Genomic DNA, 19795 nt, shown 5'->3' with positions numbered 1-19795 from the left:
GGGATCTGAAATACGGGTCCGAACAAACTATTTTGTATTCAGTAATAAAGAAAATACATAATGGAAAATATGGAAGAGAGGGTGACAAATAGAGGAAAGTATAAGAAGGTTTGATATGTGCTTTTACATATACCATGCATATATTACACTAATAAAAATGTTGACATATTACTAGCAGGCAAAATTAACTTCAATGAAAAAAAAATTACTAGAGTTAAAAAGTTCACTTTTTAATGATTAAAGTTTCAATTTACCAGGGATTCTTTTTTTTTTTCTAATTTATTTTTGGCTGCATCAGGTCTTAGTTGCGGTACGCAGGATCTTCGTTAAGGCATACAGGATCTTTCGTTGTGGTGCGTGGGCTCCTCACTGGCACACAGGCTTCTCTCTAGTTGTGGCGTGCGGGTTTTCTCTTCTCTAGTTGTGGCACATGGGCTCCGTGGCACAAGGGTTCCAGAGTGTGTGGGCTCTGTAGTTTGTGGCACGCAGGCTCTCTAGTTAAGGTGTGCGAGCTCAGTAGTTGTGGCACGTGGGCTTAGTTGCCCCGCAGCATGTGGGATCTTAGTTCCCTCACCAGGGATCAAACCTGTGTCCCCTGCATTGCAAGGCAGATTCTTTACCACTGGACCACCAGGGAAAGTCCCTACCAGGGATTCTTAATAAATTTAAATTTCTGTGTACTTAAGAATATGGTCTCAGACTTTCCTGGTGGCACAGTGGTTAAAAATACACCTGCCAATGCAGGGGACAAAGGTTTGGTCCCTGGTCCAGGAAGACCCCACATGCCGCGGAGCAACAAAGCCCGTGCGCCACAGCTACTGAACCTGCGCTCTAGAGCCTGTGAGCCACAACTACTGAGCCCATGCGCCGCAACTACTGAAGCCCACATGATCTAGGGCCCGCGTGCCACAACTACTGAGCCTGCGTGCTGCAACTACTGAAGCCCATGTGCCTAGAGCCCATGCTCTGTAACAAGAGAAACCACCACAATGAGAAGCCTGCACACCACGAGGAAGAGTAGTCCCCACTTGCCACAACTAGAGAAAGCCCGTGTGCAGCAACGAAGACCCAATGCAGCCAAAAAAAAAAGGAATATGGCCTCAAAAATAAAGAAAATATTTACAGATCTATAAGGAGAAATAAAAAAGTCTATGATCTCAGAAGGAGATTCACCACTGTCTTGGTAATTGATAGAATAAGTAGATTTTTTAAAAAAACCAGTGAGACTACATAAGGTTGAAACAACATGATTTATCAGCAACCTAATTTTTAGAAAATTATAATGTAAATTATAATAGTCTTATGACATATCTGTAAGGAAAATTTCAAAGCCCAAGACGTTCTACCACAAAATTCTGCTAAATTTCCAGGAACAGATAACTGTGTAACTGTTACACAAACTCTTCCAAAACATGGACAAAGAGGAAACACTCCTTAACCTATTTTATGCATAACCTTGATATCAAAACCCAACAAAGACAGTACGTAAAAAAGAAATTACAAGCCATTCTCATTTATGAGCATATATGTAAATATCCCAACTTTAACCTGTAACAATACAGGAAAAGGGATTCTGGGAAGCACAGTACAAGGACAGAGAAATGATTATTTGCGAAATCAGGATAATGCTTACCCTGGAGGTTGGGAAAGGATATGATCATGTGGGGTATCTCCGAGTTGGGGAGCAGGTAGGGGGTAAGGGGGCTGGTGATCCATAGGGGTTTATAATTATTTTTATGCTCAGTGTATATGTTGTATGCACTTTTCTGTATATTTATTATATTTCACAACAAAAGGAAAACAAAACATCAAGTTTCAAAGTAACTTTGTTTTTGGCCACACCGCGCGGCACGAGGGATCTTAGCTCCCCGACCAAGGATCGAACCCTCACCCCCTGCATTGGAAGCACAGAGTCTTAACCGCTGGACCACCAGGGAAGTCCCAAAGTAACTTTTGAGTATGGGTAAATTTATGAAAATTACACATTCTCCTAACATTCGGAGTTGATATCGGAGAGCTAACCGGCTGAGGACATTATTTAATTCTTTCCTTATAAATTTGTATACTGTTTGTTTTGTTGCAAATGTGTTCTTTTTCTAATGAAAAAATCTAATGGATCAAAGTTTGCTAAGACTATAAATGTTTCAAAGACATCTAGTTTCCTCCAATACCCATTTAGTAGCAGAACCTAGACTTAGCTGGGAGTATGGCTGTCCCTCCAACTGACAGTATTTTCAGCTCCTCTTACTGGTAGGTGTGGCGTAAGTTGTGGCTGACGAGTTGACTGGCAGTGTTTTGGAGGACTTCTGAGAAGACTCATTTAAAACAGAACTGGCACCTTATTATGCCATCCTCCATCATGCTGCCTGGATGTAAAGGATGGAGTTTAGCAGCTACCTTGGACCATGAGGATAATAGCTACATGATAGGGATGGAAACAAGGGAGATGAAAGGACCCTGACCAAAAACTACATGGAGCCAAACTGCTAACATTGGACTATCCATCTTCAAATTTCTTTTACATGAAAGAGAAAAGGAAACTTCTATATAGTTTCCTCTGTTATTAGTAGCTAAATCTAATTCTAATGAACATAGAAACAGCAAAACAAGTCATTGAGAGTTCTACCTGCTTATTGGTTGTACCTGACCCACAGACAGGTTTCATTTGATCTACATAGTTTCTGGGGAAAAAAAGTGAGTTTCTTTATAATGTTAAACATTGAGTCAGTATAAAAATCCAGACATCGGGCTTATCTTGAAAAAATCAGAAGATTTGGCATTCTTGAAGTCTCCCTCTTGTTATCAGTTGGCGGAAGCAGAAGTGACTGATTTCCTTATTGGGCCTGAGCTTTCCTTGTTCATTCATTCACTCATTCAATACCTACCGAACTTATATTCACTGGCCTAGAGTTCCTACTCTCAGTAGTTTAGTATATTTTCTATTTTAATATAGTTGAGTTATTCTGTTTAATATAATTTTATGTCTGACTTTCCTTTCTTATTATTAAAACATGTCTTTCCTATGTGAAGGAATCACATTTTGTGGCTTGTTTCTTTCATAGTGGGTTGCACTGTGATTTGTAACAGAAATGATTTCTGGTGACTCTAGGTGACATCAGAGACATGCTCAGAGAAATAGTGGTGATGTCAAATAGCATCAAGAGCATTCTAAAATTGTCTATGAAAATTCATCGAGGATAAGGTCAGGAAACCTGGGCTAGAGAAGCCTTTTATTTATAGGGTTAATTTTTATAGGAACTGCTATTTAGTTTATGCGTGCACTAATTACCACCCTTCATATGGAAATAGAGTATTCAACAAAAACATTCAAGTTCTGGGTATCTTTGTTCCCATTTTGCTGCCAAAACATACAGTGCTTAAAAGGGTAAGTGTAATAATAATTTCTGATTTTTCCTTTTGGAGTTCAATACACTATTTTAATACTATTGTATTTTTGACTAATTCAAATAATTAGTTTCAATAAAGAAAATACACGCACAACGTTAAAATGTGGGTACTTTCCTAATTAACCTCAGTACAGTTTTCACCGTCCTGTTCTCAACTGTGTAAAGAAAAAAAGAACAATTTATTATTTATATCAGCTAGGGTAGATGAACAATGCATATTGTTAGGCACATGTCTAAATTAGACTTTAAGCCAAACTGAAGGATTACATTTGAAGGAAGATAAAATGTGAAAACATTAGCATTGAATTTATCAAAATTAATCATTTTAAAGCGTGCTATAATTATAAAAATTTGCAGACTCAGGTAGTGAATATTATTCTTTGGGGAGCTGAAAAGTCTTGCTATCTTAATCCCTTGAAAAAATCCATTGTTGTCTCAACTTTTATGGTTTTCTATTTTAAATGTAAATTCATTGCTCTAGGCAGTGTAAGGTGACATCAACATGCTGAGAAAGACTCATGGGACCCCTTGTGGAATTGCTCTGCCACCACATGAACAAATCCATTTGTAGCTCACTCTCTGAGGATCCCCCACACACCTGACAGGTGTGCCAGACAGGGATTTTTTTTTCCCCATAAGCTGAAAGATGCTGTGATTTTTACATTTTGAAAAGTCCATGAAATATAAGTATACAAAAAGTCAAACCTTGTACTTTAAATGTTTAATATAGGAAGCATTTCTTGTCTCAAGGAACAAGTACACTGATTTTAATTATGAAATTTTGTTCATAGGGATTAATAGGAAATTGAAAGTAAAATTTATAACCAATTCTAAATTGAGGATTTTACACTATGTAAGCCCTACTCTTCTCAGTTACGTAAATACTATTACCCGTTTACTCAAATATTTTTCAGGTGATTATCGTATACAGGATGTTGAACTGGGTCAAAATATCATTGTCTCATGTCAGTCTTTTCCAAATGGACAAGCTGCTTTGTGTGAATGTGTTAGCTGAGGGAGAAATTCTATTAGCGTGAACTTCAGGACAGAGAAGTGTAACTTTTCTTTGTCATCAATATTTTTAAATGCCTTCTTTGAACAACGCCCTCAGCTATGAGATAGGGTGCTTCTTCCAAGGAATTTTCATTTTTCTTATGTAAAAGTTTGGCATAAAAAAATTTAAAATGTTCTTTGAGTAATTACTATCTAATTTCTTTATAGATATGTATCATTCAAGAATACACACTACTATATATAAAATAGATAATCAACAAGGACCTACTGTACAGCACAGGGAACTCTACTCAATACTCTGTAATAACCTGTATGGGAAAAGAATCTGAAAAAGAATTGATATATGAGTATGTATAACTAAATCACTTTGCTGTACACCTGAAACTAACACAACATGGTAAATCAACTCTACTCCAATATAAAATACAAAATTAAATAAATAAAAAAAGAATATGTGTTTTGATGACAGATTAAGAAACTGATCTCTGGTGCATGCCCTAAAATTAAGAAAAACTGTGAAGCCGATTTGAATTCTTCCTACATTGTATTAATCTCACCTCTGCTTGAGTCAGAGTTCTTCCTACCCCTTATGCCAAAGATTATACTCTTCAATCTAACATTCTTATTTCCTTAATATATAAAATCATTGTTATTTTAAAATTCAGGTGCTGGTGGACAAAAGAAGATTTGAGGCTTCTCAGTGTTCTTCCCAGAAAACTGGCAGCACAAGGGGAACTAGCTAGGAAATATTTTGATGTGCGGTGCTCTCTGCCTGTTACACACGCATGAAATCAGGCCAGATGTAGACCTTGTATACTAGTAGCCATTTATAGATTGAGCACTGAATGACGGAATGGCCCATCAGTACCTCACCTGATATGGTTAAAAGGCAGAAATAATTCTCATGTTATTTCTGTCACTGTCATGGTTCAGTTGAATCTCTAGATTAGAAAATATTCTGCCATTGTTCAGTACTTGAGGTTCATGTTGATCAGAAACAACCTGTTTGACATGATTATTCTCACTCTGTGAAGAAGGGGGACCATTTGCTTCCCCCTATAGTGAAGCATGTTGGAGGGATCTAACCAAATTAACTTCTAACTGCATTTTTCCTGGTGACATTTATAAATATAAGGGTCACTGTGAAGAAGTAGGAGGCTAGGACAGGCTCTCGTGGATGGTGGTGGAGGTCTCCCTGTAATCAGGAGTAAAGAATTACATGGAAGTGTTAGACAAATAAAACTGCGTTTGTGACTTAACTCCTTGGACCCGTTCTGCTTCCCATGTGTGTGCTTCACACATGTAAAGTTTTAGTTACATATTCTTTATATTAGACTGATTCATCATGAATGGAGCTCTTCATCATGATCTTTTTCTTATCTGCCACATCTCTCGCTGCTACATAAAGTTTTCTCCTTATTTTTACCAGCCAAATTGCTTTGGAATTGTACCCTAGATGGGTCATGTATTCCTTAGTAGATTTTAAATTCCACAAAGATGTGGACTGTGCCCCACCCTCTGCCCCCCATCCCAGAGAGTTGTTCTCAGTGCAATATTATACACACCAATCCCTTTGGTTCCAGGTTTTGAACCAGTTTAGTAAAGCAACAAGAAATCAATTAGAAATGTATTTTCATTACCATCAGGCAAATGTTTGAGATAATGGTACCCATATTTCTGGGTGCTTTGAAATGGCAGGTAAAGGAGAAGATTTGGGAGATTTCTCATTGCTTAACATGTCACTCTGTTTTTGACAAAAGAAATCATTCCTGTTGAGCTAATTAACAAGGTAGCTTTGAATATCTTAGAGGTAATGTATTTCTTTTTTCTGTTTCAGCTGCACTTATTATTTCCACACTTTTCCCCCCAGAAACCTGTGAACTAAACAAAAAGCTCTTTAACTGAAGTCAGAGGTCATAGAAGTTTATAGAGTATAGAAGTTTATAGGGTACATCACCCTGTACATCACCATGTCATTCAGTTGTTCCTAGTGGCATTTCTTCTGGTGCCAGGACAGAAACAGACCTATCAGAAAGCATCTCGAGCAACACAGTCTTTTTGGTTGCTTTATTCTGAGAACATTTCAAAGCCACAAGCTGGAGAAACAAATGCTTCCCTTTTCCTGGGGTGGGCGGGGGGCGGGCGGGTGGTAAGGAGGCAGTTGAAGACTTGATATTTATACATTCATGGATTCAACCTTGCAATAATAGCATCTTTTCACTTGGGGAAAACTTTTAATAAAAGGAATAGGAGTGGTTCAATGCTAAATTAGTTTGTGGTTTCTTTAGGGGTGCTTTGGACCCTCTTAAATTTATGTAGCTACTTGCTATAGCAACTTTTGGGAAGGAAGCACTAACCTTGAAATGGTTCGTAAAAATTCACTTCGTCTGGATGAAGACCTCTGTTTTCTTTGCTCAAATTTGTTTTTAAACAGCTGTCCAGCCAGTATATATCTTTTCAGTCACTATATCCTCATTTTCTGTACATCGCTCCATTGTAATATATCAGTTTCTAGTCAGTTGAATGCCATTCAAATGCAGTGAAGAAATATACCTTTAAGTTGAACACAAATATACTACAGGATTTTTGTGCCAAAGGTCAATATGAGTTATGTGAAGCCACTGATCAAGTCCACATCTCTCCTCAGTTCTAAGGCATCTCCTCCTATTAGCATATACTAAAGAAATACAAATTAATTAATATGAAGGTCATATAAATCTCATAAACATCAATAATTTTTCATACTTTTAATAAAGAAAGAGAAAAGGTCAGCAGGGGAAGAAACATGGAGATCATGCCCACATTTTCTCATCTTTTTCTTTTCATCTTGAGAAGTTTGCCTCCCTAAAGCCAGAAATAGGAGGTGGCGAGGAGGTAACAGGAACTATCCTGGGAGAAGCTGAGGCATCTAAACTGGTTCTGAACTTCATTTGGGCAGTAGTAACCACCACTGCTTTCACAATCACCAGTTTCACTCCTGTCTCTAGGGAAAGTTGCAAATTCACAAAAATACTTTAAAAAATTTTCTCCTTTCGTTCTTTTTTTCTTCCTTCCTTCCTCCCTCCTTCCTTCCTTCTTTTTTCCTCTCCCTTTTTTTGTTCTTACCTTCTTACAATCTTTTGCCTTTTGTATGATTCCCTCCAGCTGCACAGAATCTTCCACCTCATACATTCCCTTCTTCCTGGCTTGTTAATACCTCCTTCCCCTGTGTCATCTTTGTTTAATGGACTGCAGAACTTACATAGGGGAGACTTTTGTAAGCTAGACTCTCATCCATGTGGGCTAGTGCTTGTCTCTTTTTTCCCAACCTCTTCTATTTAATTTACTAGAGAGTGAAATAACTAGAGTTAGCAATGCAGGACTCCCAGACCTCACTTTTGGGATTAACGTATGCCACCATGGAGCTGCTTATTCCATGGAGAAATCACCTCAGTTGACACGGTCTCAAAAATTGGAAATTATCAAATAATAAAAGTTCTCCTGGGACTTCCCTGGGGGTGCAGTGGTTAAGAATCTGCCTGCCAGTGTAGGGGACACGGTTTGATCCCTGGACTGGGAAGATCCCACATGCCACGTAGCAACTAAGCCCGTGCGCCACAACTACTGAGCCTGTGCTCTAGAGCCTGTGAGCCACAACTACTGAGCTCACATGCTGCAAGTACTGAAGCCCGCATGCCTAGATCCCTGCTCTGCAACAAGAGTAGCCACCTCAATGAGAAACCCGCGCACCACAATGAAGAGTAGCCCCCACTTGCTGCAACTAGAGAAAGCCCGTGCACAGCAATGAAGACCCAATGCAGACAAAAAAATAAAAATAAATAAATAAAATAAAATTATAGAAATGGAAAAAATATTTAAAAAAGCAAAAAACAAAAACAAAAGAGTTCTCCTATGATCAAGAATGTAAAATCTGTTAGAAAAATTAATATTTTCATCTGAGATAACTTATTAAAATGTATTCTTAACTGCACTACTGTCTTTTTCTACCATGACTCCTTGGGTGTAGACCACAGTTTTCTTCATTTGTCTCCTGTAGAGATTACAATCAACATTTGGTTTAGAAGATAGTTTTACAAATGTTTGCCTTAAAAATTGCTCAGTGCTTAAGGAGCTCTTTCTGGATGGTGTTGCTAGCCTTTTTCTAGCTGAGTCATCTTTTTTTCTTACTAACTCGTTTCAGTAAATTTGTTCACAAAAGTAGAAACATTGCCCATCTGTAATAAACATCCCTGAGAGCAGTAGCCATCACCAGAGCAGTGCACTTTTATAGATATTATTCTATTTTCAGGCTTGCTGACCTTTCGCCTCTTTATTGGTTGCCATAGTGATGATCTGAGCTCTGCTTAATAGAGCTTTACTAAAATGAAGACAATCAATAAGCTTTTTAACAGTAATGTTTATATTGATAGTTCCTAATAACATGTATCAAAATAAAATTTAGCCATATAAATGTATCCAATAGCGGAGTTTTATTCTTAAAAACATGTTTAGGTACATGTTTATGTAAGTTGCAAATGGTTAAGTACATTCTGTGGCTTTCTTAGAATTCCTGGAATACCTTTGTGAGGACATAAAAATATGGATGCAACTTGAAATGTAGATTAGAAAGATTATTATGAAGTGGATTATAAAACTTTTTTATAACAGCAAACTTCAGAAGTGCAACTTCCATGGTTAATGATTTCTCAGCCAAAGTCAAGTCTGAGACCTCTTTTAGCACCTTGTCCTAAGAACACTCAAGCCCAAGCTGTCCTCATATGCACCTGTACAACTTCTAATGATTTCAGAGGAATCCTGCAACACTCAGGAGAAGGAAAGTTGGTGATCTGCCAAAATTCACCTGGCAAAGGAGAAGAGCATGAAATATGTTTGTTTCCAAAGTTCACTTAACAGTTTTAAATATTTTACTCATTGGTAGTAGATAGACTACTATTTTTAGGCTTTTAGTGAAACTTTTATGAACACATCTTTGAGGAATTTGATTCTTTTTCCTTTAGAATTAAATAATATTTGTTTTCAAATTATGTTCACATATTCTGGTTAACATGTTGTAAGTAAAATTCAAGTACATTTAGCATAATAAGCTCTCTTGGATTGTCATTACCAAGAAGGAAGCCTGAGGAGTGACTTAATTCTTCCTCTCATTAAGAACTAGCATATGTTCTTCGGAAGAAATCAGATGATAAATAAGTGAATCTATGATGTGCCAGGTGGTGATAAAATCCAGGAAGTTAAGTAAAACAGGACAAGGGTAGAGAGAGTAAACGGGGAATGAGAAGGAAGTAGTATTTTAGATAGAGTTGTCAGCCAAAACCATCATCTCTGCCTGGATTATTGCATCAGGTTTCTAATTGGGTTGTAGGTATTTTCCAGGTAAACATCCTCACCGCAAACATTTTTGCAGCAAACAGTTTTTGCCATATAACTAATTGGCCGTAAGGTAATATTGCCATGAAAGATGAAATAACTGGTTGACAGTTTGGTTTCATTTCTCCATTGATGGAGTACTCCTATTTTTATATTAGATAAATCTTAGCCCTCATAATGGTCTCTACAATGATGAGTAGATGTGGCGATCTTAAAATACTGGCTGATAACAATTATGTCGACTTGATAGAAAAGACGGTAATAAATTACTGCAAGTGTGAAATAAGAGAATGTAAAGCCAGATTGCATACAATACTAGAAAATGATAACATATTGATTGGTTTGCAAATCCTTCGGTGATTTGAAGGTGCAGACTTGAACCCACATTTCCCATTCAACTTTGGAATGTCTATCAATAGACATGTGACAATTTGCCAAGAACAAACAACAGCATAGAGGCTTTCATAAAGCAATACAAAGCTCAGTTACAAGTATGCATCCTAGCATTTGGAAACTGATACCTCTCTTAATTAAGGAATAAATTTTAGCAAAAAAGTGTGATGCTGAATGAGGAGATGAATCAACAAGCAAAAAAAAAGGTATAAAATACTATGAACGAACATGATCTTTTTCTTTTTGACCTCCCTGACCCCATTTCCTTCTACCTTTCTCCTCATTTACTGCACTTGAGGCAAAGATTGTTCCTGAACACTCCAAGTAGGTCTCCACCTCAGGGCACCTTGCACTTGCTTTCCTTCTGCTGGGAACATGCTTCCCTGAGATACTTCTCTTGTAGCTCCCTGCCCCCTCCTCAGAGTGGCCTTCTGTGACCAGTCTCTCTAAAGTAGTGTCCCACCATCACTTTGTCTCTTTGTTCTGCTTTCTTTTTCTTCATAGCACTTATGATCTCTTGCTTTTGTATTACATACCCATCTGTGGTTGTGTGAGAACATAAACACCACAGAGCAAGGATTTGGGCTCTCTCACTCACTGCTATATCTCCATCACCTGGAATAGTGGCAGCATATTGCAAGAGCTCAGTAATTATCTGTGGCTAAAAGAATGAATGTGCCTTAAGGATGGATTGCTGAAAAATGGGGAGAAAATAGTAATAAAATGTCAAATGGTTTGGAGGTTTTAAAAAGGATCGCAGGTGCTAGTGCTTTCCATGATCCTAATTCTATCTTCCATTGTCACCTAGCAGAATGGAACTGCAACTGCATCCTCACCTCAACTCCCTTTCCCCGCCTTTGCTTTTATCATAGAGAGTCTTCACCAACTAACACGAGTGCATACTGTGTAGCTGCACGTTATAGATGTAAAATTTTGGTGATCGCATTTCCAATTTCTAAAATACTTAACGTGGGTTAACATATGGTCATGTTCTTTCTTTTTTTAATTACAGCATCACCAAATGCCCCAAAACTTGGACCCATGGAGCTGACCATTATTATTACTGTGCCAGTTTGCCTCCTGTCCATAGCTTCACTGCTGACAGTATGGGCATGCCAAGGTCGACTGTGCACCTACAGAAAGAAAAAGAGACCGAATGTGGAGGAGCCCCTTTCTGAGTGCAATCTGGTCAATGCTGGGAAAACTCTAAAAGATCTGATTTACGATGTGACCGCCTCTGGATCTGGCTCTGGTATGTGCCTATTGTTCATTTTTCAGTAAGAAAAACTCTACGTAAAAATAATACCCATTTTAACAAAAGAGGGCCCAAATATTATTAATTCCATTGTTTAAAATGCTTGATATGGTACATGGTAAATTCTGGCATGGAAACTCCTTTCAGGATTTGATGAAGAGTAAACACTGTCCTGGCCTAAAGAATGAAGTCTTCTCGATTGCTTTTTGTGCCTTTAGGTGTTCAGATTCTCATTTTCACATGCCTTCAGAATTTATTTCTGAAGCCAGAAAGAGTTTCTTTTCTCTGCCCTCTCCCACATTATGGTTAGTAATAATCATTGTTGCTGTCTTGGTCATGTTTCATGGGCACAAAATAGTTACGGGGCTTAAGCAGTTGAGTTCTGGGGGAAACATATTAGTTATGCAAAGTAGCGTTGTTTGCTTGTGATCATAAAGGTCTTTGGAATCGGTAGGCAACCCCTGGGATGTGTGTGTGTGAAGTTAATAAGGAGCTGACCTGAAATTAAAATCAAGAATGTGGTCTTAAAGCATAGAAATGGAAGACGAAAGGGAGCATTCCTGGGCTGGCTTGTGCTCCTAAGGTTATATGACAACGCTTTCCCTCTTTAATGGAACTTCAGAACCCCTGATGAAGCAGTTCAAAATACCAGGCTGTATTATGGCTTAAATGAGCCTTTCTCATAGCACAAAGCATCTGAGGGCTTTTTGAGTTTCCGGTGACAGAAGAGCGTTGACTCCCGACCCACCTCCCGTAATAACAAACTCCCTAAAATGGCAGGGGACTCCCAACTTTCATGTATAATTCCAGAAATCCTGTCAGCATGTGGTGTTGCAGAAACATGAACTGGGGTAAGCCTAATTGAGTCATTTCAGTCACCCCTGCATCCCATCTTGCTTTGGAAAGATCATTAAGGATGATCACCCCAAACAGATTTTGAGGAACTCCCTTGACCGTGGCCTTTGGGAGTGTCCAGGCAGGCACAATTAACAAGGGCAGATGACAGAGGGTTGGTAGCACCTATATGGGCATCCATATTTAACAAGAAGCAGCTTTGGACTCAGAAGTACTTATCAGAAAAGAGGACCCTAATTATGTCATCCAGAAAGCCCAGATAGTTGGCTGCTTCTGGGGGCAAGATCGCTTGCTCACTGACCAAAGCCTCAATGTTTACACCATCATTGCACAAATCAGGTGGCATGTTTTCAAAGGAGGAATACTGGAAAGAGTATCTCTAAACTGCGAAGTTTATAAAACTGAAATCCAGATTAAATTGTTGGATAGAAAGTTGGCATTTTTTCTTTAAAAGTAAAACTTACTAGGATTTAATACTCTTTCCATCCTTGAGTGTTACCTTTTGGGGGCCGCTGCGCCCTAACTTCCTGAGCCCTGGCAACATTCTAGGCTTAGAATATAGGCACAGAAAGCTCTGATTTGTGCCAAGTTCCTTGAAACCTTATACAATTTATTAAAAGGTTCAAGTGATTAAATAACCATCTATCTAATCCCCACCAAACCTTTCAGTTCGTATGAAGAGGTAAGGCAGAAATATGTGTTTTGGAGCTACTTCTTGACTATACTTAAGATTGACCAAGGATTTCCCTTTCAAATAAAAGTAATGGAGATTTTATAACTGGAGACTGGATATTTAGTTTAAGAAAGTGGTTGTGAACCAGGGCATAAAATCAAAAATTAACGTTAAGTTTTTTTGTATTTTTGTGCATCTTGAAACCTAAATCTGGACTTAATGACTGCTGGACCCTTTCCTCTTTAGATTATTCTAAGTTCTCTCTTAAAAGAAAGCTGTAAATATACCCAAGCATGGATGATTTCTTTAATGATCAACTTAAAATAGTTCTAGGCACTTTTCCCCAAAGCCAGCTGCATATGTTTGCCAGTGACCACTGGCTAACGGTAATGGATGGCCATACTGCCTTTGATCATCAGGGAGAATGGGTCCATGTGTAGCAAGGCTTCTGTCACAAAAGCTCACCCATAGGAAGGAAATCAGGAGTTCTGCTTCCCCTCTGCTTCTCTTCCCTGGGCAGCGACCTTAAGCAAGAAGCAGCTTTGTCAGATGTTGAGAGACAAAAATTATGAAGCCTATCCCGACCTGGTCAGGGACAGATTTCGAAGAGATATAATGTTTGCAAGAGAGGAAAATGGACTGGTGTTTGACTGGATGGTCTTTGAGAGATCATGGTGTCTCAGGTGGCTTCTAAGAGGCTTGGTAGGTTTCTGCTTTCCTGTCGTGATATAACACTACTGATGGATGGTGACATTTCCATCAGTCAGGCATCAACTTCTACAGCCCCTGGTAAAAAAGAGTAACATGGACCTGCAGGGAGAGCCAAAGTCCATGTACTTTCAAAGGAAATCTCTAAGTGTGTAACACAAAAATTACTCAGATTATTTTTGGTGGTTGCTTTGAAATATGCTGAAGCAATTTTCATTGTTTTACTGCCTCAACTTAATTGCTGTGCTGAGTACCTTAGATGAAATCCTTCTTTGTCCCCGGTCTGAGGCATTGATTATGTGCCTAATCAATTTGCAGTTTGAAAACGTAGGCTTATCTAGTTCTCTAGCCAATTGTTGTTGTATTGTTGTCGTTGTCAATATTGTTGTGATTGGTCGTGGTGATGCTTTTGTGAGTTTGTGTATGCAAGACGAGGGGAGGGAAGAGAGAGAGATTGAAATTGTACTTTGGCTTAATAATTATTAGTACAATTTTCATTGTGTGGCAAGTAGAGAAACTGACTCTAGCTTACAAAAATATCCTGGATAGTTTGCTGCTAGAAATCTTTCCAACTGGGGAGGACTGTAGTCATATCCACTGAATGGTGAGAGCATAAGAATTTGGATTGAAAAACAGTGTTTTAGTTGTAGGTCTGACTTCCACTTGTTCCTGGGCAAGTTTTTGACTACCACACAGCCCCAATTTTCTCATCTCTAAATGACAAAGTTGAACCAGATGATCTCAGAAGAACTTTCTGGCTGTGAGGCTTTGTGACTAATTGTTGAGACCCATAATAGCAAACTTATAGTCTGTGCTTATTTAGTCATGGTGGGTGGTTCTCATGAACATGAGAACATATGAATAAACTGTGGCTCATTTCAGGAGTAGAGGTCGAAGCCTACAGGAGCTTACAGGGTTGTTGCTATAAGGGTTTCCCAGCCATCTGTGTACAATGACAACTAAACATGACTTTCCTGAATAAATTATACTGTGACCTCTTTAGCTATTTCCTTCTAATTATAAGAGTAATAAATATTTATGGAATATTGTGGACATTAAGAAAATGTAAAGAATTAGAAAGGAGAATATCACAATTTACTTCACCCTGATTCCACTAAATAGAAATACCCATCATAGCATTTAGCATATATTCTTTTCAGTGTTTTTCCCGTGAATATTTCGAATAGCTAGATACACTTATTTAGATGGATAGAATTTGCTATGCTATTTGTCTTTAACAAAAGTATTTTTTCATTTAACAAAGTATGGTTTTTATTATAGCAGAAGTACTTTCCTATGTCATTAAGAAATAACTCTTCATAAACAGCATCATTATTTTTGGCTCTAAGTAATCCATCCTTAGACATAATGTTAAGGGCAAACCATTATTGAGCATGTAATAGGCCAGATACCATGCTAGGTGCTTAACATGCTTATTAATTCTCAAAGTATCCCTATGATATAGGTAATATTATTGCCCACAGGTTTTCAGGCAAGGAAGCTGAAGCTCAGAGAAGTTCAATAATTTGCCCATGATTACCATGTGGCACAGATGAAATCTGAACCCAAGCCTTTCTTATCTGTGGTCTCAACCTCTGCACTGTACTTAACAATTTTTCTATTATCAGACACTTTTCCTTACTTTTTCTATAAGTAATAATATATTAAGTATCTTGACATAAATTTTTCTGCATTTTTCATTAAATCTTTAGAATAGAATTCTAGAGGTAAAGTTATTGGTTCAAAAGAACCTAAACATTTTACGTACATTCAGAATATATTTTCTTCGACTTTCTTTTATTCCACAGAAAATATCCATTTGATATTTTCTATGACCGTACCTTGCTTTTAGTGTAACATGATTGCCTCACTTCATCATTGAATTTGATTCTTCACTTTCCATTTTTAACTTGGTTTTTAAAAAAATTCATAAAGAATTCTCTGCATTCTTGGTTGTACTAGGAATCATATTTTATTTTAGAGGCTAACAACTTATGCTTTTTAACCTTTGTGTATTTAGTAAACTGACTGGCTTCAATGTGCAAATCAGAGAGATTTGCAACAATTTTGGAAAATTAGATATCTGCAGTGGCAGGCTATATTCAAGAAATTTTTATTTGTGAATATGAGAAGAGAAATCATAGTAAGAATTTGGAGTATTTTTTGAGCATGCTTTGACTAAATTAAAGTGTGGTATAATGGTGCTTATTTCTTCAAAATCAGTAAAATTACTAAAGTGGTTAAATGTTTGCTTTTTTATGTGAAAATAATGGTCATCATGACAGTTGTTTTCTGGCAATTACTTGTTTTTAATCATCAATTTCATCTTTTCTTTGGTTAGGTCTGCCTCTATTGGTTCAAAGAACAATTGCAAGGACGATTGTACTTCAGGAAATAGTAGGAAAAGGTAGATTTGGTGAGGTCTGGCACGGAAGATGGTGCGGGGAAGATGTGGCTGTGAAAATATTCTCCTCCAGAGATGAAAGGTCTTGGTTTCGAGAGGCAGAAATTTATCAGACCGTTATGCTGAGACATGAAAACATCCTTGGCTTCATTGCTGCTGACAACAAAGGTATTTTCAATCTAATTGGGTCCAGCAAATAAAATGTTATGTCTACTATCAGAGGAGAATAAATAATCTCTTTGTTTTAATAAAATCTACGTAAAAGTCTGATTTCTTTTTTTTTTTTCTTTTTATAAATTTATTTATTTATTTATTTATTTTTAGCTGTGTTGGGTCTTCGTTTCTGTGCGAGGGCTTTCTCCAGTTGCGGCGAGCGGGTGCCATTCTTCATCGTGGTGCACGGGCCTCTCACTATCGCGGCCTCTCTTGTTGCGGAGCACGGGCTCCAGACGCGCAGGCTCAGTAGTTGTGGCTCACGGCCCTAGTTGCTCCGTGGCATGTGGGATCTTCCCAGACCAGGGCTCGAACCCGTGTCCCCTGCATTGGCAGGCAGATTCTCAACCACTGCGCCACCAAGGAAGCCCTGATTTCTTTTTTGAGGAAAGAAAATGCTTTCCTCTTCTCCACAGATAAATGTGCAATAAATGTAAAATAAAGCAGGGCAGACGAGTGATATGAAGTCATGATGACACTATAGCCAGCTTGATATTTAAAATATTTGATGACTGGTATGGCACAGGAACTAACCAACCAGAACAGAAGCTTCAACTGGAACAGAGTCCTGGGAGAACCCTGCCGTGCTAGGTTTTATCTCTTTAGTTGCTGGGTCATAAAAAGATCTGGAGGCACCTTGGGGGTTCAGGAGTTGCTTTGGGTGTCTAGGGCAAAGGAATACCATTGGACGTTTTGAATAGCAGCTGTTAATTAAACAGGACAGAAATATTTCAATATTTTGATAACTGGTACAAAGATACCAATGAATGATAGTTGAATATTCATCTTTGTTAGGACTATACTTTCATCTGTACAACAGACCTCAACTCCAGGACTCTAGTTTTCTATGAACATTATTAGAATGGTGGCAAGCAAGATAATTTTAGTGAAAGTAATGTACTTTGAGTATGGTTTATATCGTGAGGTTTAACATTAACAACCCCAAATAATACTGCTTTATGAGATTTGTGGAATAAGACAGACCATCAACTTTTTGGTATTTAAATCAATAGTCATAAAATTTTGTGTATATGCCCAGTAATCAGGGACTGGATATAGAGTCTGTGGATTACCTATGCTCCCTTTCTTCTTTTTGCATAGCTTTTACTCATTTAGCTGTGCAACAGTTCCCTTAAAGGGAAACAGGGAACAAAGGTGAGCAAAACTTGATCCAGTCAATTATTTTTTTATTTGAATCAGTAATACTCATGAAGAACTTTGGAGAGGTGGAGATTGTAACCTCTATCTAGCCACAAATTATCTGTGGCTATCAGAAACCTACCATTACCTAGGAAAGTTTAAAATCTATGGTTATTTCTATTTAATATAAGCTTGATCATGAAAGTATTTATGATTAATTAGATGGCCAAAGAGAAGCTTAGTGTTATTATACATTTTGGCCATAGTTATGTTTGCTGATGATTTGTCTTTTCTGATTTGCCAGGGAGAAACTGAATAAAGCCAAGTAAAGCCAGGGAGAAACTGAGCTTAAAAAAGAAAAAGGTTCTTTCCAAATTCTTAACTATACAATTGAAAATGAAACATTTCTTATTAAGCTGTTAAGAACTTTTACTTTTTCTTCGTAACATTGAGCTAAACTACTGGTTAGCTTAATTCGCAATGTTATGAAAGCAGTAATGACTGCCGTTATACGGATCATCCTGATAGAGCTAATTTAATCATGACATTTATTGGATTATAAAACAATATGCACAAGAAAGATCACCCTTGATTGTCTGTTCTTCAGTTTAACTGGTCTACCTGTGTCAATGGCTTACTTGTCAGTGGCTTTGATTCCAAGTGGTCTCTAACATCACTTTCATTTTCATGCATTTCTGTATCTTTTGCAACATTTACAGTTTCACTCTTTAGTTTAGTCAACTGTCTGACAAAGACATTGATACGAGAGGGCAAAGATAGCCACTGGTGTTAAGCAGGGAGAGAGGTGTAAGTGTTAGTTTTATATGTGGTCAGTTTATTAGTGAACTTTATCATGTTATGTTGATTTTTGCATTCCTAGGAAATGTTATCACTACCTGGATTTGGAAATTAAATTCTTGGTTAACCAGGAGCTCTTGTACATAAAGCACTAGGTACAAAGATACCTTAGCAAATGTTCTTTAATTATAGTTCCCTTTCACTGAGGATCAAAACTGGTCAGGACTTCCCAGGGCTATTGTAGACATCTGATTCTGAAAGCTAAAGCTAAGTCTAGGGACTCTAATACCTAAGGAAATTTTAGGCTAATTTCTCTTCTGCTAAAAATCTTTTATAAACTGGATTAGCCTTTGGTTAAATAAGGTAAATTATTTGAAAAGTTCTAGTAATTGTGTTTGGCACTTATATTAAGCTTTGAGGGAAATCATAAACTTCATATTTTGAATGGTGAATAATATGAACATCCTTGGAATGTTAGAGCTTTTGTGATAGTAATAATACTTTGTGTAAATTTGTTATATTTCTGTTTTTCATTGGTACAATCTTTCTTAAAAGCTCAAGAATAATTTATAGCACAACGCTGAGCCTAAATGCATCTCTCAGTAGTTTCTCCCATAATGTGGTTGCTATTACCAGCAGGTATTGATATAGAGGGAATAAGAAAGGAGTAGTTCAGTTGGTAGAATCACTGCCTCACAGCTTCCTATAGCGATGGTGGGTACATGTAACAGGTTCTAATATATCAATAGGAATTCGTTGAGAATTTTCAGCCTACTAACTTGGACTGTAAGTATTATCACTGAAAGAATTAACTTTGCTTTGTTAACAACACAGATTTGCTTTAAACACTGACATTTGTTAAAAGCTTTTGGTTTCTTTCTCAACATAAACTTACAGCAACAAAATAACTTTTTCCTGTTAGATAATGGAACTTGGACTCAACTTTGGCTTGTCTCTGAATATCATGAACAGGGCTCCTTATATGACTATTTGAATAGAAACATAGTGACAGTGGCTGGAATGATCAAACTGGCACTTTCAATAGCTAGTGGTCTGGCCCACCTTCATATGGAGATTGTTGGTACACAAGGTATGTATTTTCTTTCTAATTTTTTTTCTCCTTGAATATGAGGATAGAAACACTAAGTTGTATTTTAGTGTTCAGCTGTGTTTTAGTTTATTACAAACAATTATCAAATGTAAAGAAACACTAAAGGTATTTTATAAAGCTGAAGGTTTTGTCATGATATAGCCAACTCTCATCTACATACTTGTCATTTTGTATACTATCCATAATAATATTTTTATTCCTAGTGGCTCTATCTTTGCTATTTACAATATGTACCTGAGAGATCTTGCTTTGGTGGCAAATGCTCTATTTTCAGAGAATACAAATGATTTAACTGTTTACTTTTGATAATCAAAATAATTAGAAAGGGTTATTCTGACCTTAAAAAAATACTTATATATCATGTACTTGAACGCCAAATAATATACACTGTCTCGTCTGTTTATTGAGTTAATAGAGAATTGGCTCTAGAAAGTCAGTCTAGTCACCGTAGTGCTTC

At 37.4% G+C, this 19795-nt stretch overlaps 1 protein-coding gene across 1 annotated transcript in view; it reads left to right on the top strand.

The window, feature by feature from the left end:
- The window catches only part of ACVR1C (activin A receptor type 1C), a 90583-nt gene that overhangs the window by 61235 nt on the left and 9553 nt on the right, over positions 1 to 19795 (top strand). The window contains exons 3-5 of the mRNA XM_036858068.1: positions 11194 to 11433; positions 16014 to 16244; positions 19150 to 19317. Of these exons, the coding sequence (XP_036713963.1) occupies positions 11194 to 11433; positions 16014 to 16244; positions 19150 to 19317 (639 nt within the window). The remainder of the gene's footprint in view (positions 1 to 11193; positions 11434 to 16013; positions 16245 to 19149; positions 19318 to 19795) is intronic.

Source organism: Balaenoptera musculus, chromosome 7, assembly GCF_009873245.2.
Source record: "Balaenoptera musculus isolate JJ_BM4_2016_0621 chromosome 7, mBalMus1.pri.v3, whole genome shotgun sequence".
Classification (NCBI taxonomy): domain Eukaryota; kingdom Metazoa; phylum Chordata; class Mammalia; order Artiodactyla; family Balaenopteridae; genus Balaenoptera; species Balaenoptera musculus.
The sequence above is the reverse complement of the archived record's forward strand: the minus strand, read 5'-3'. Positions and strand labels throughout refer to the sequence as shown.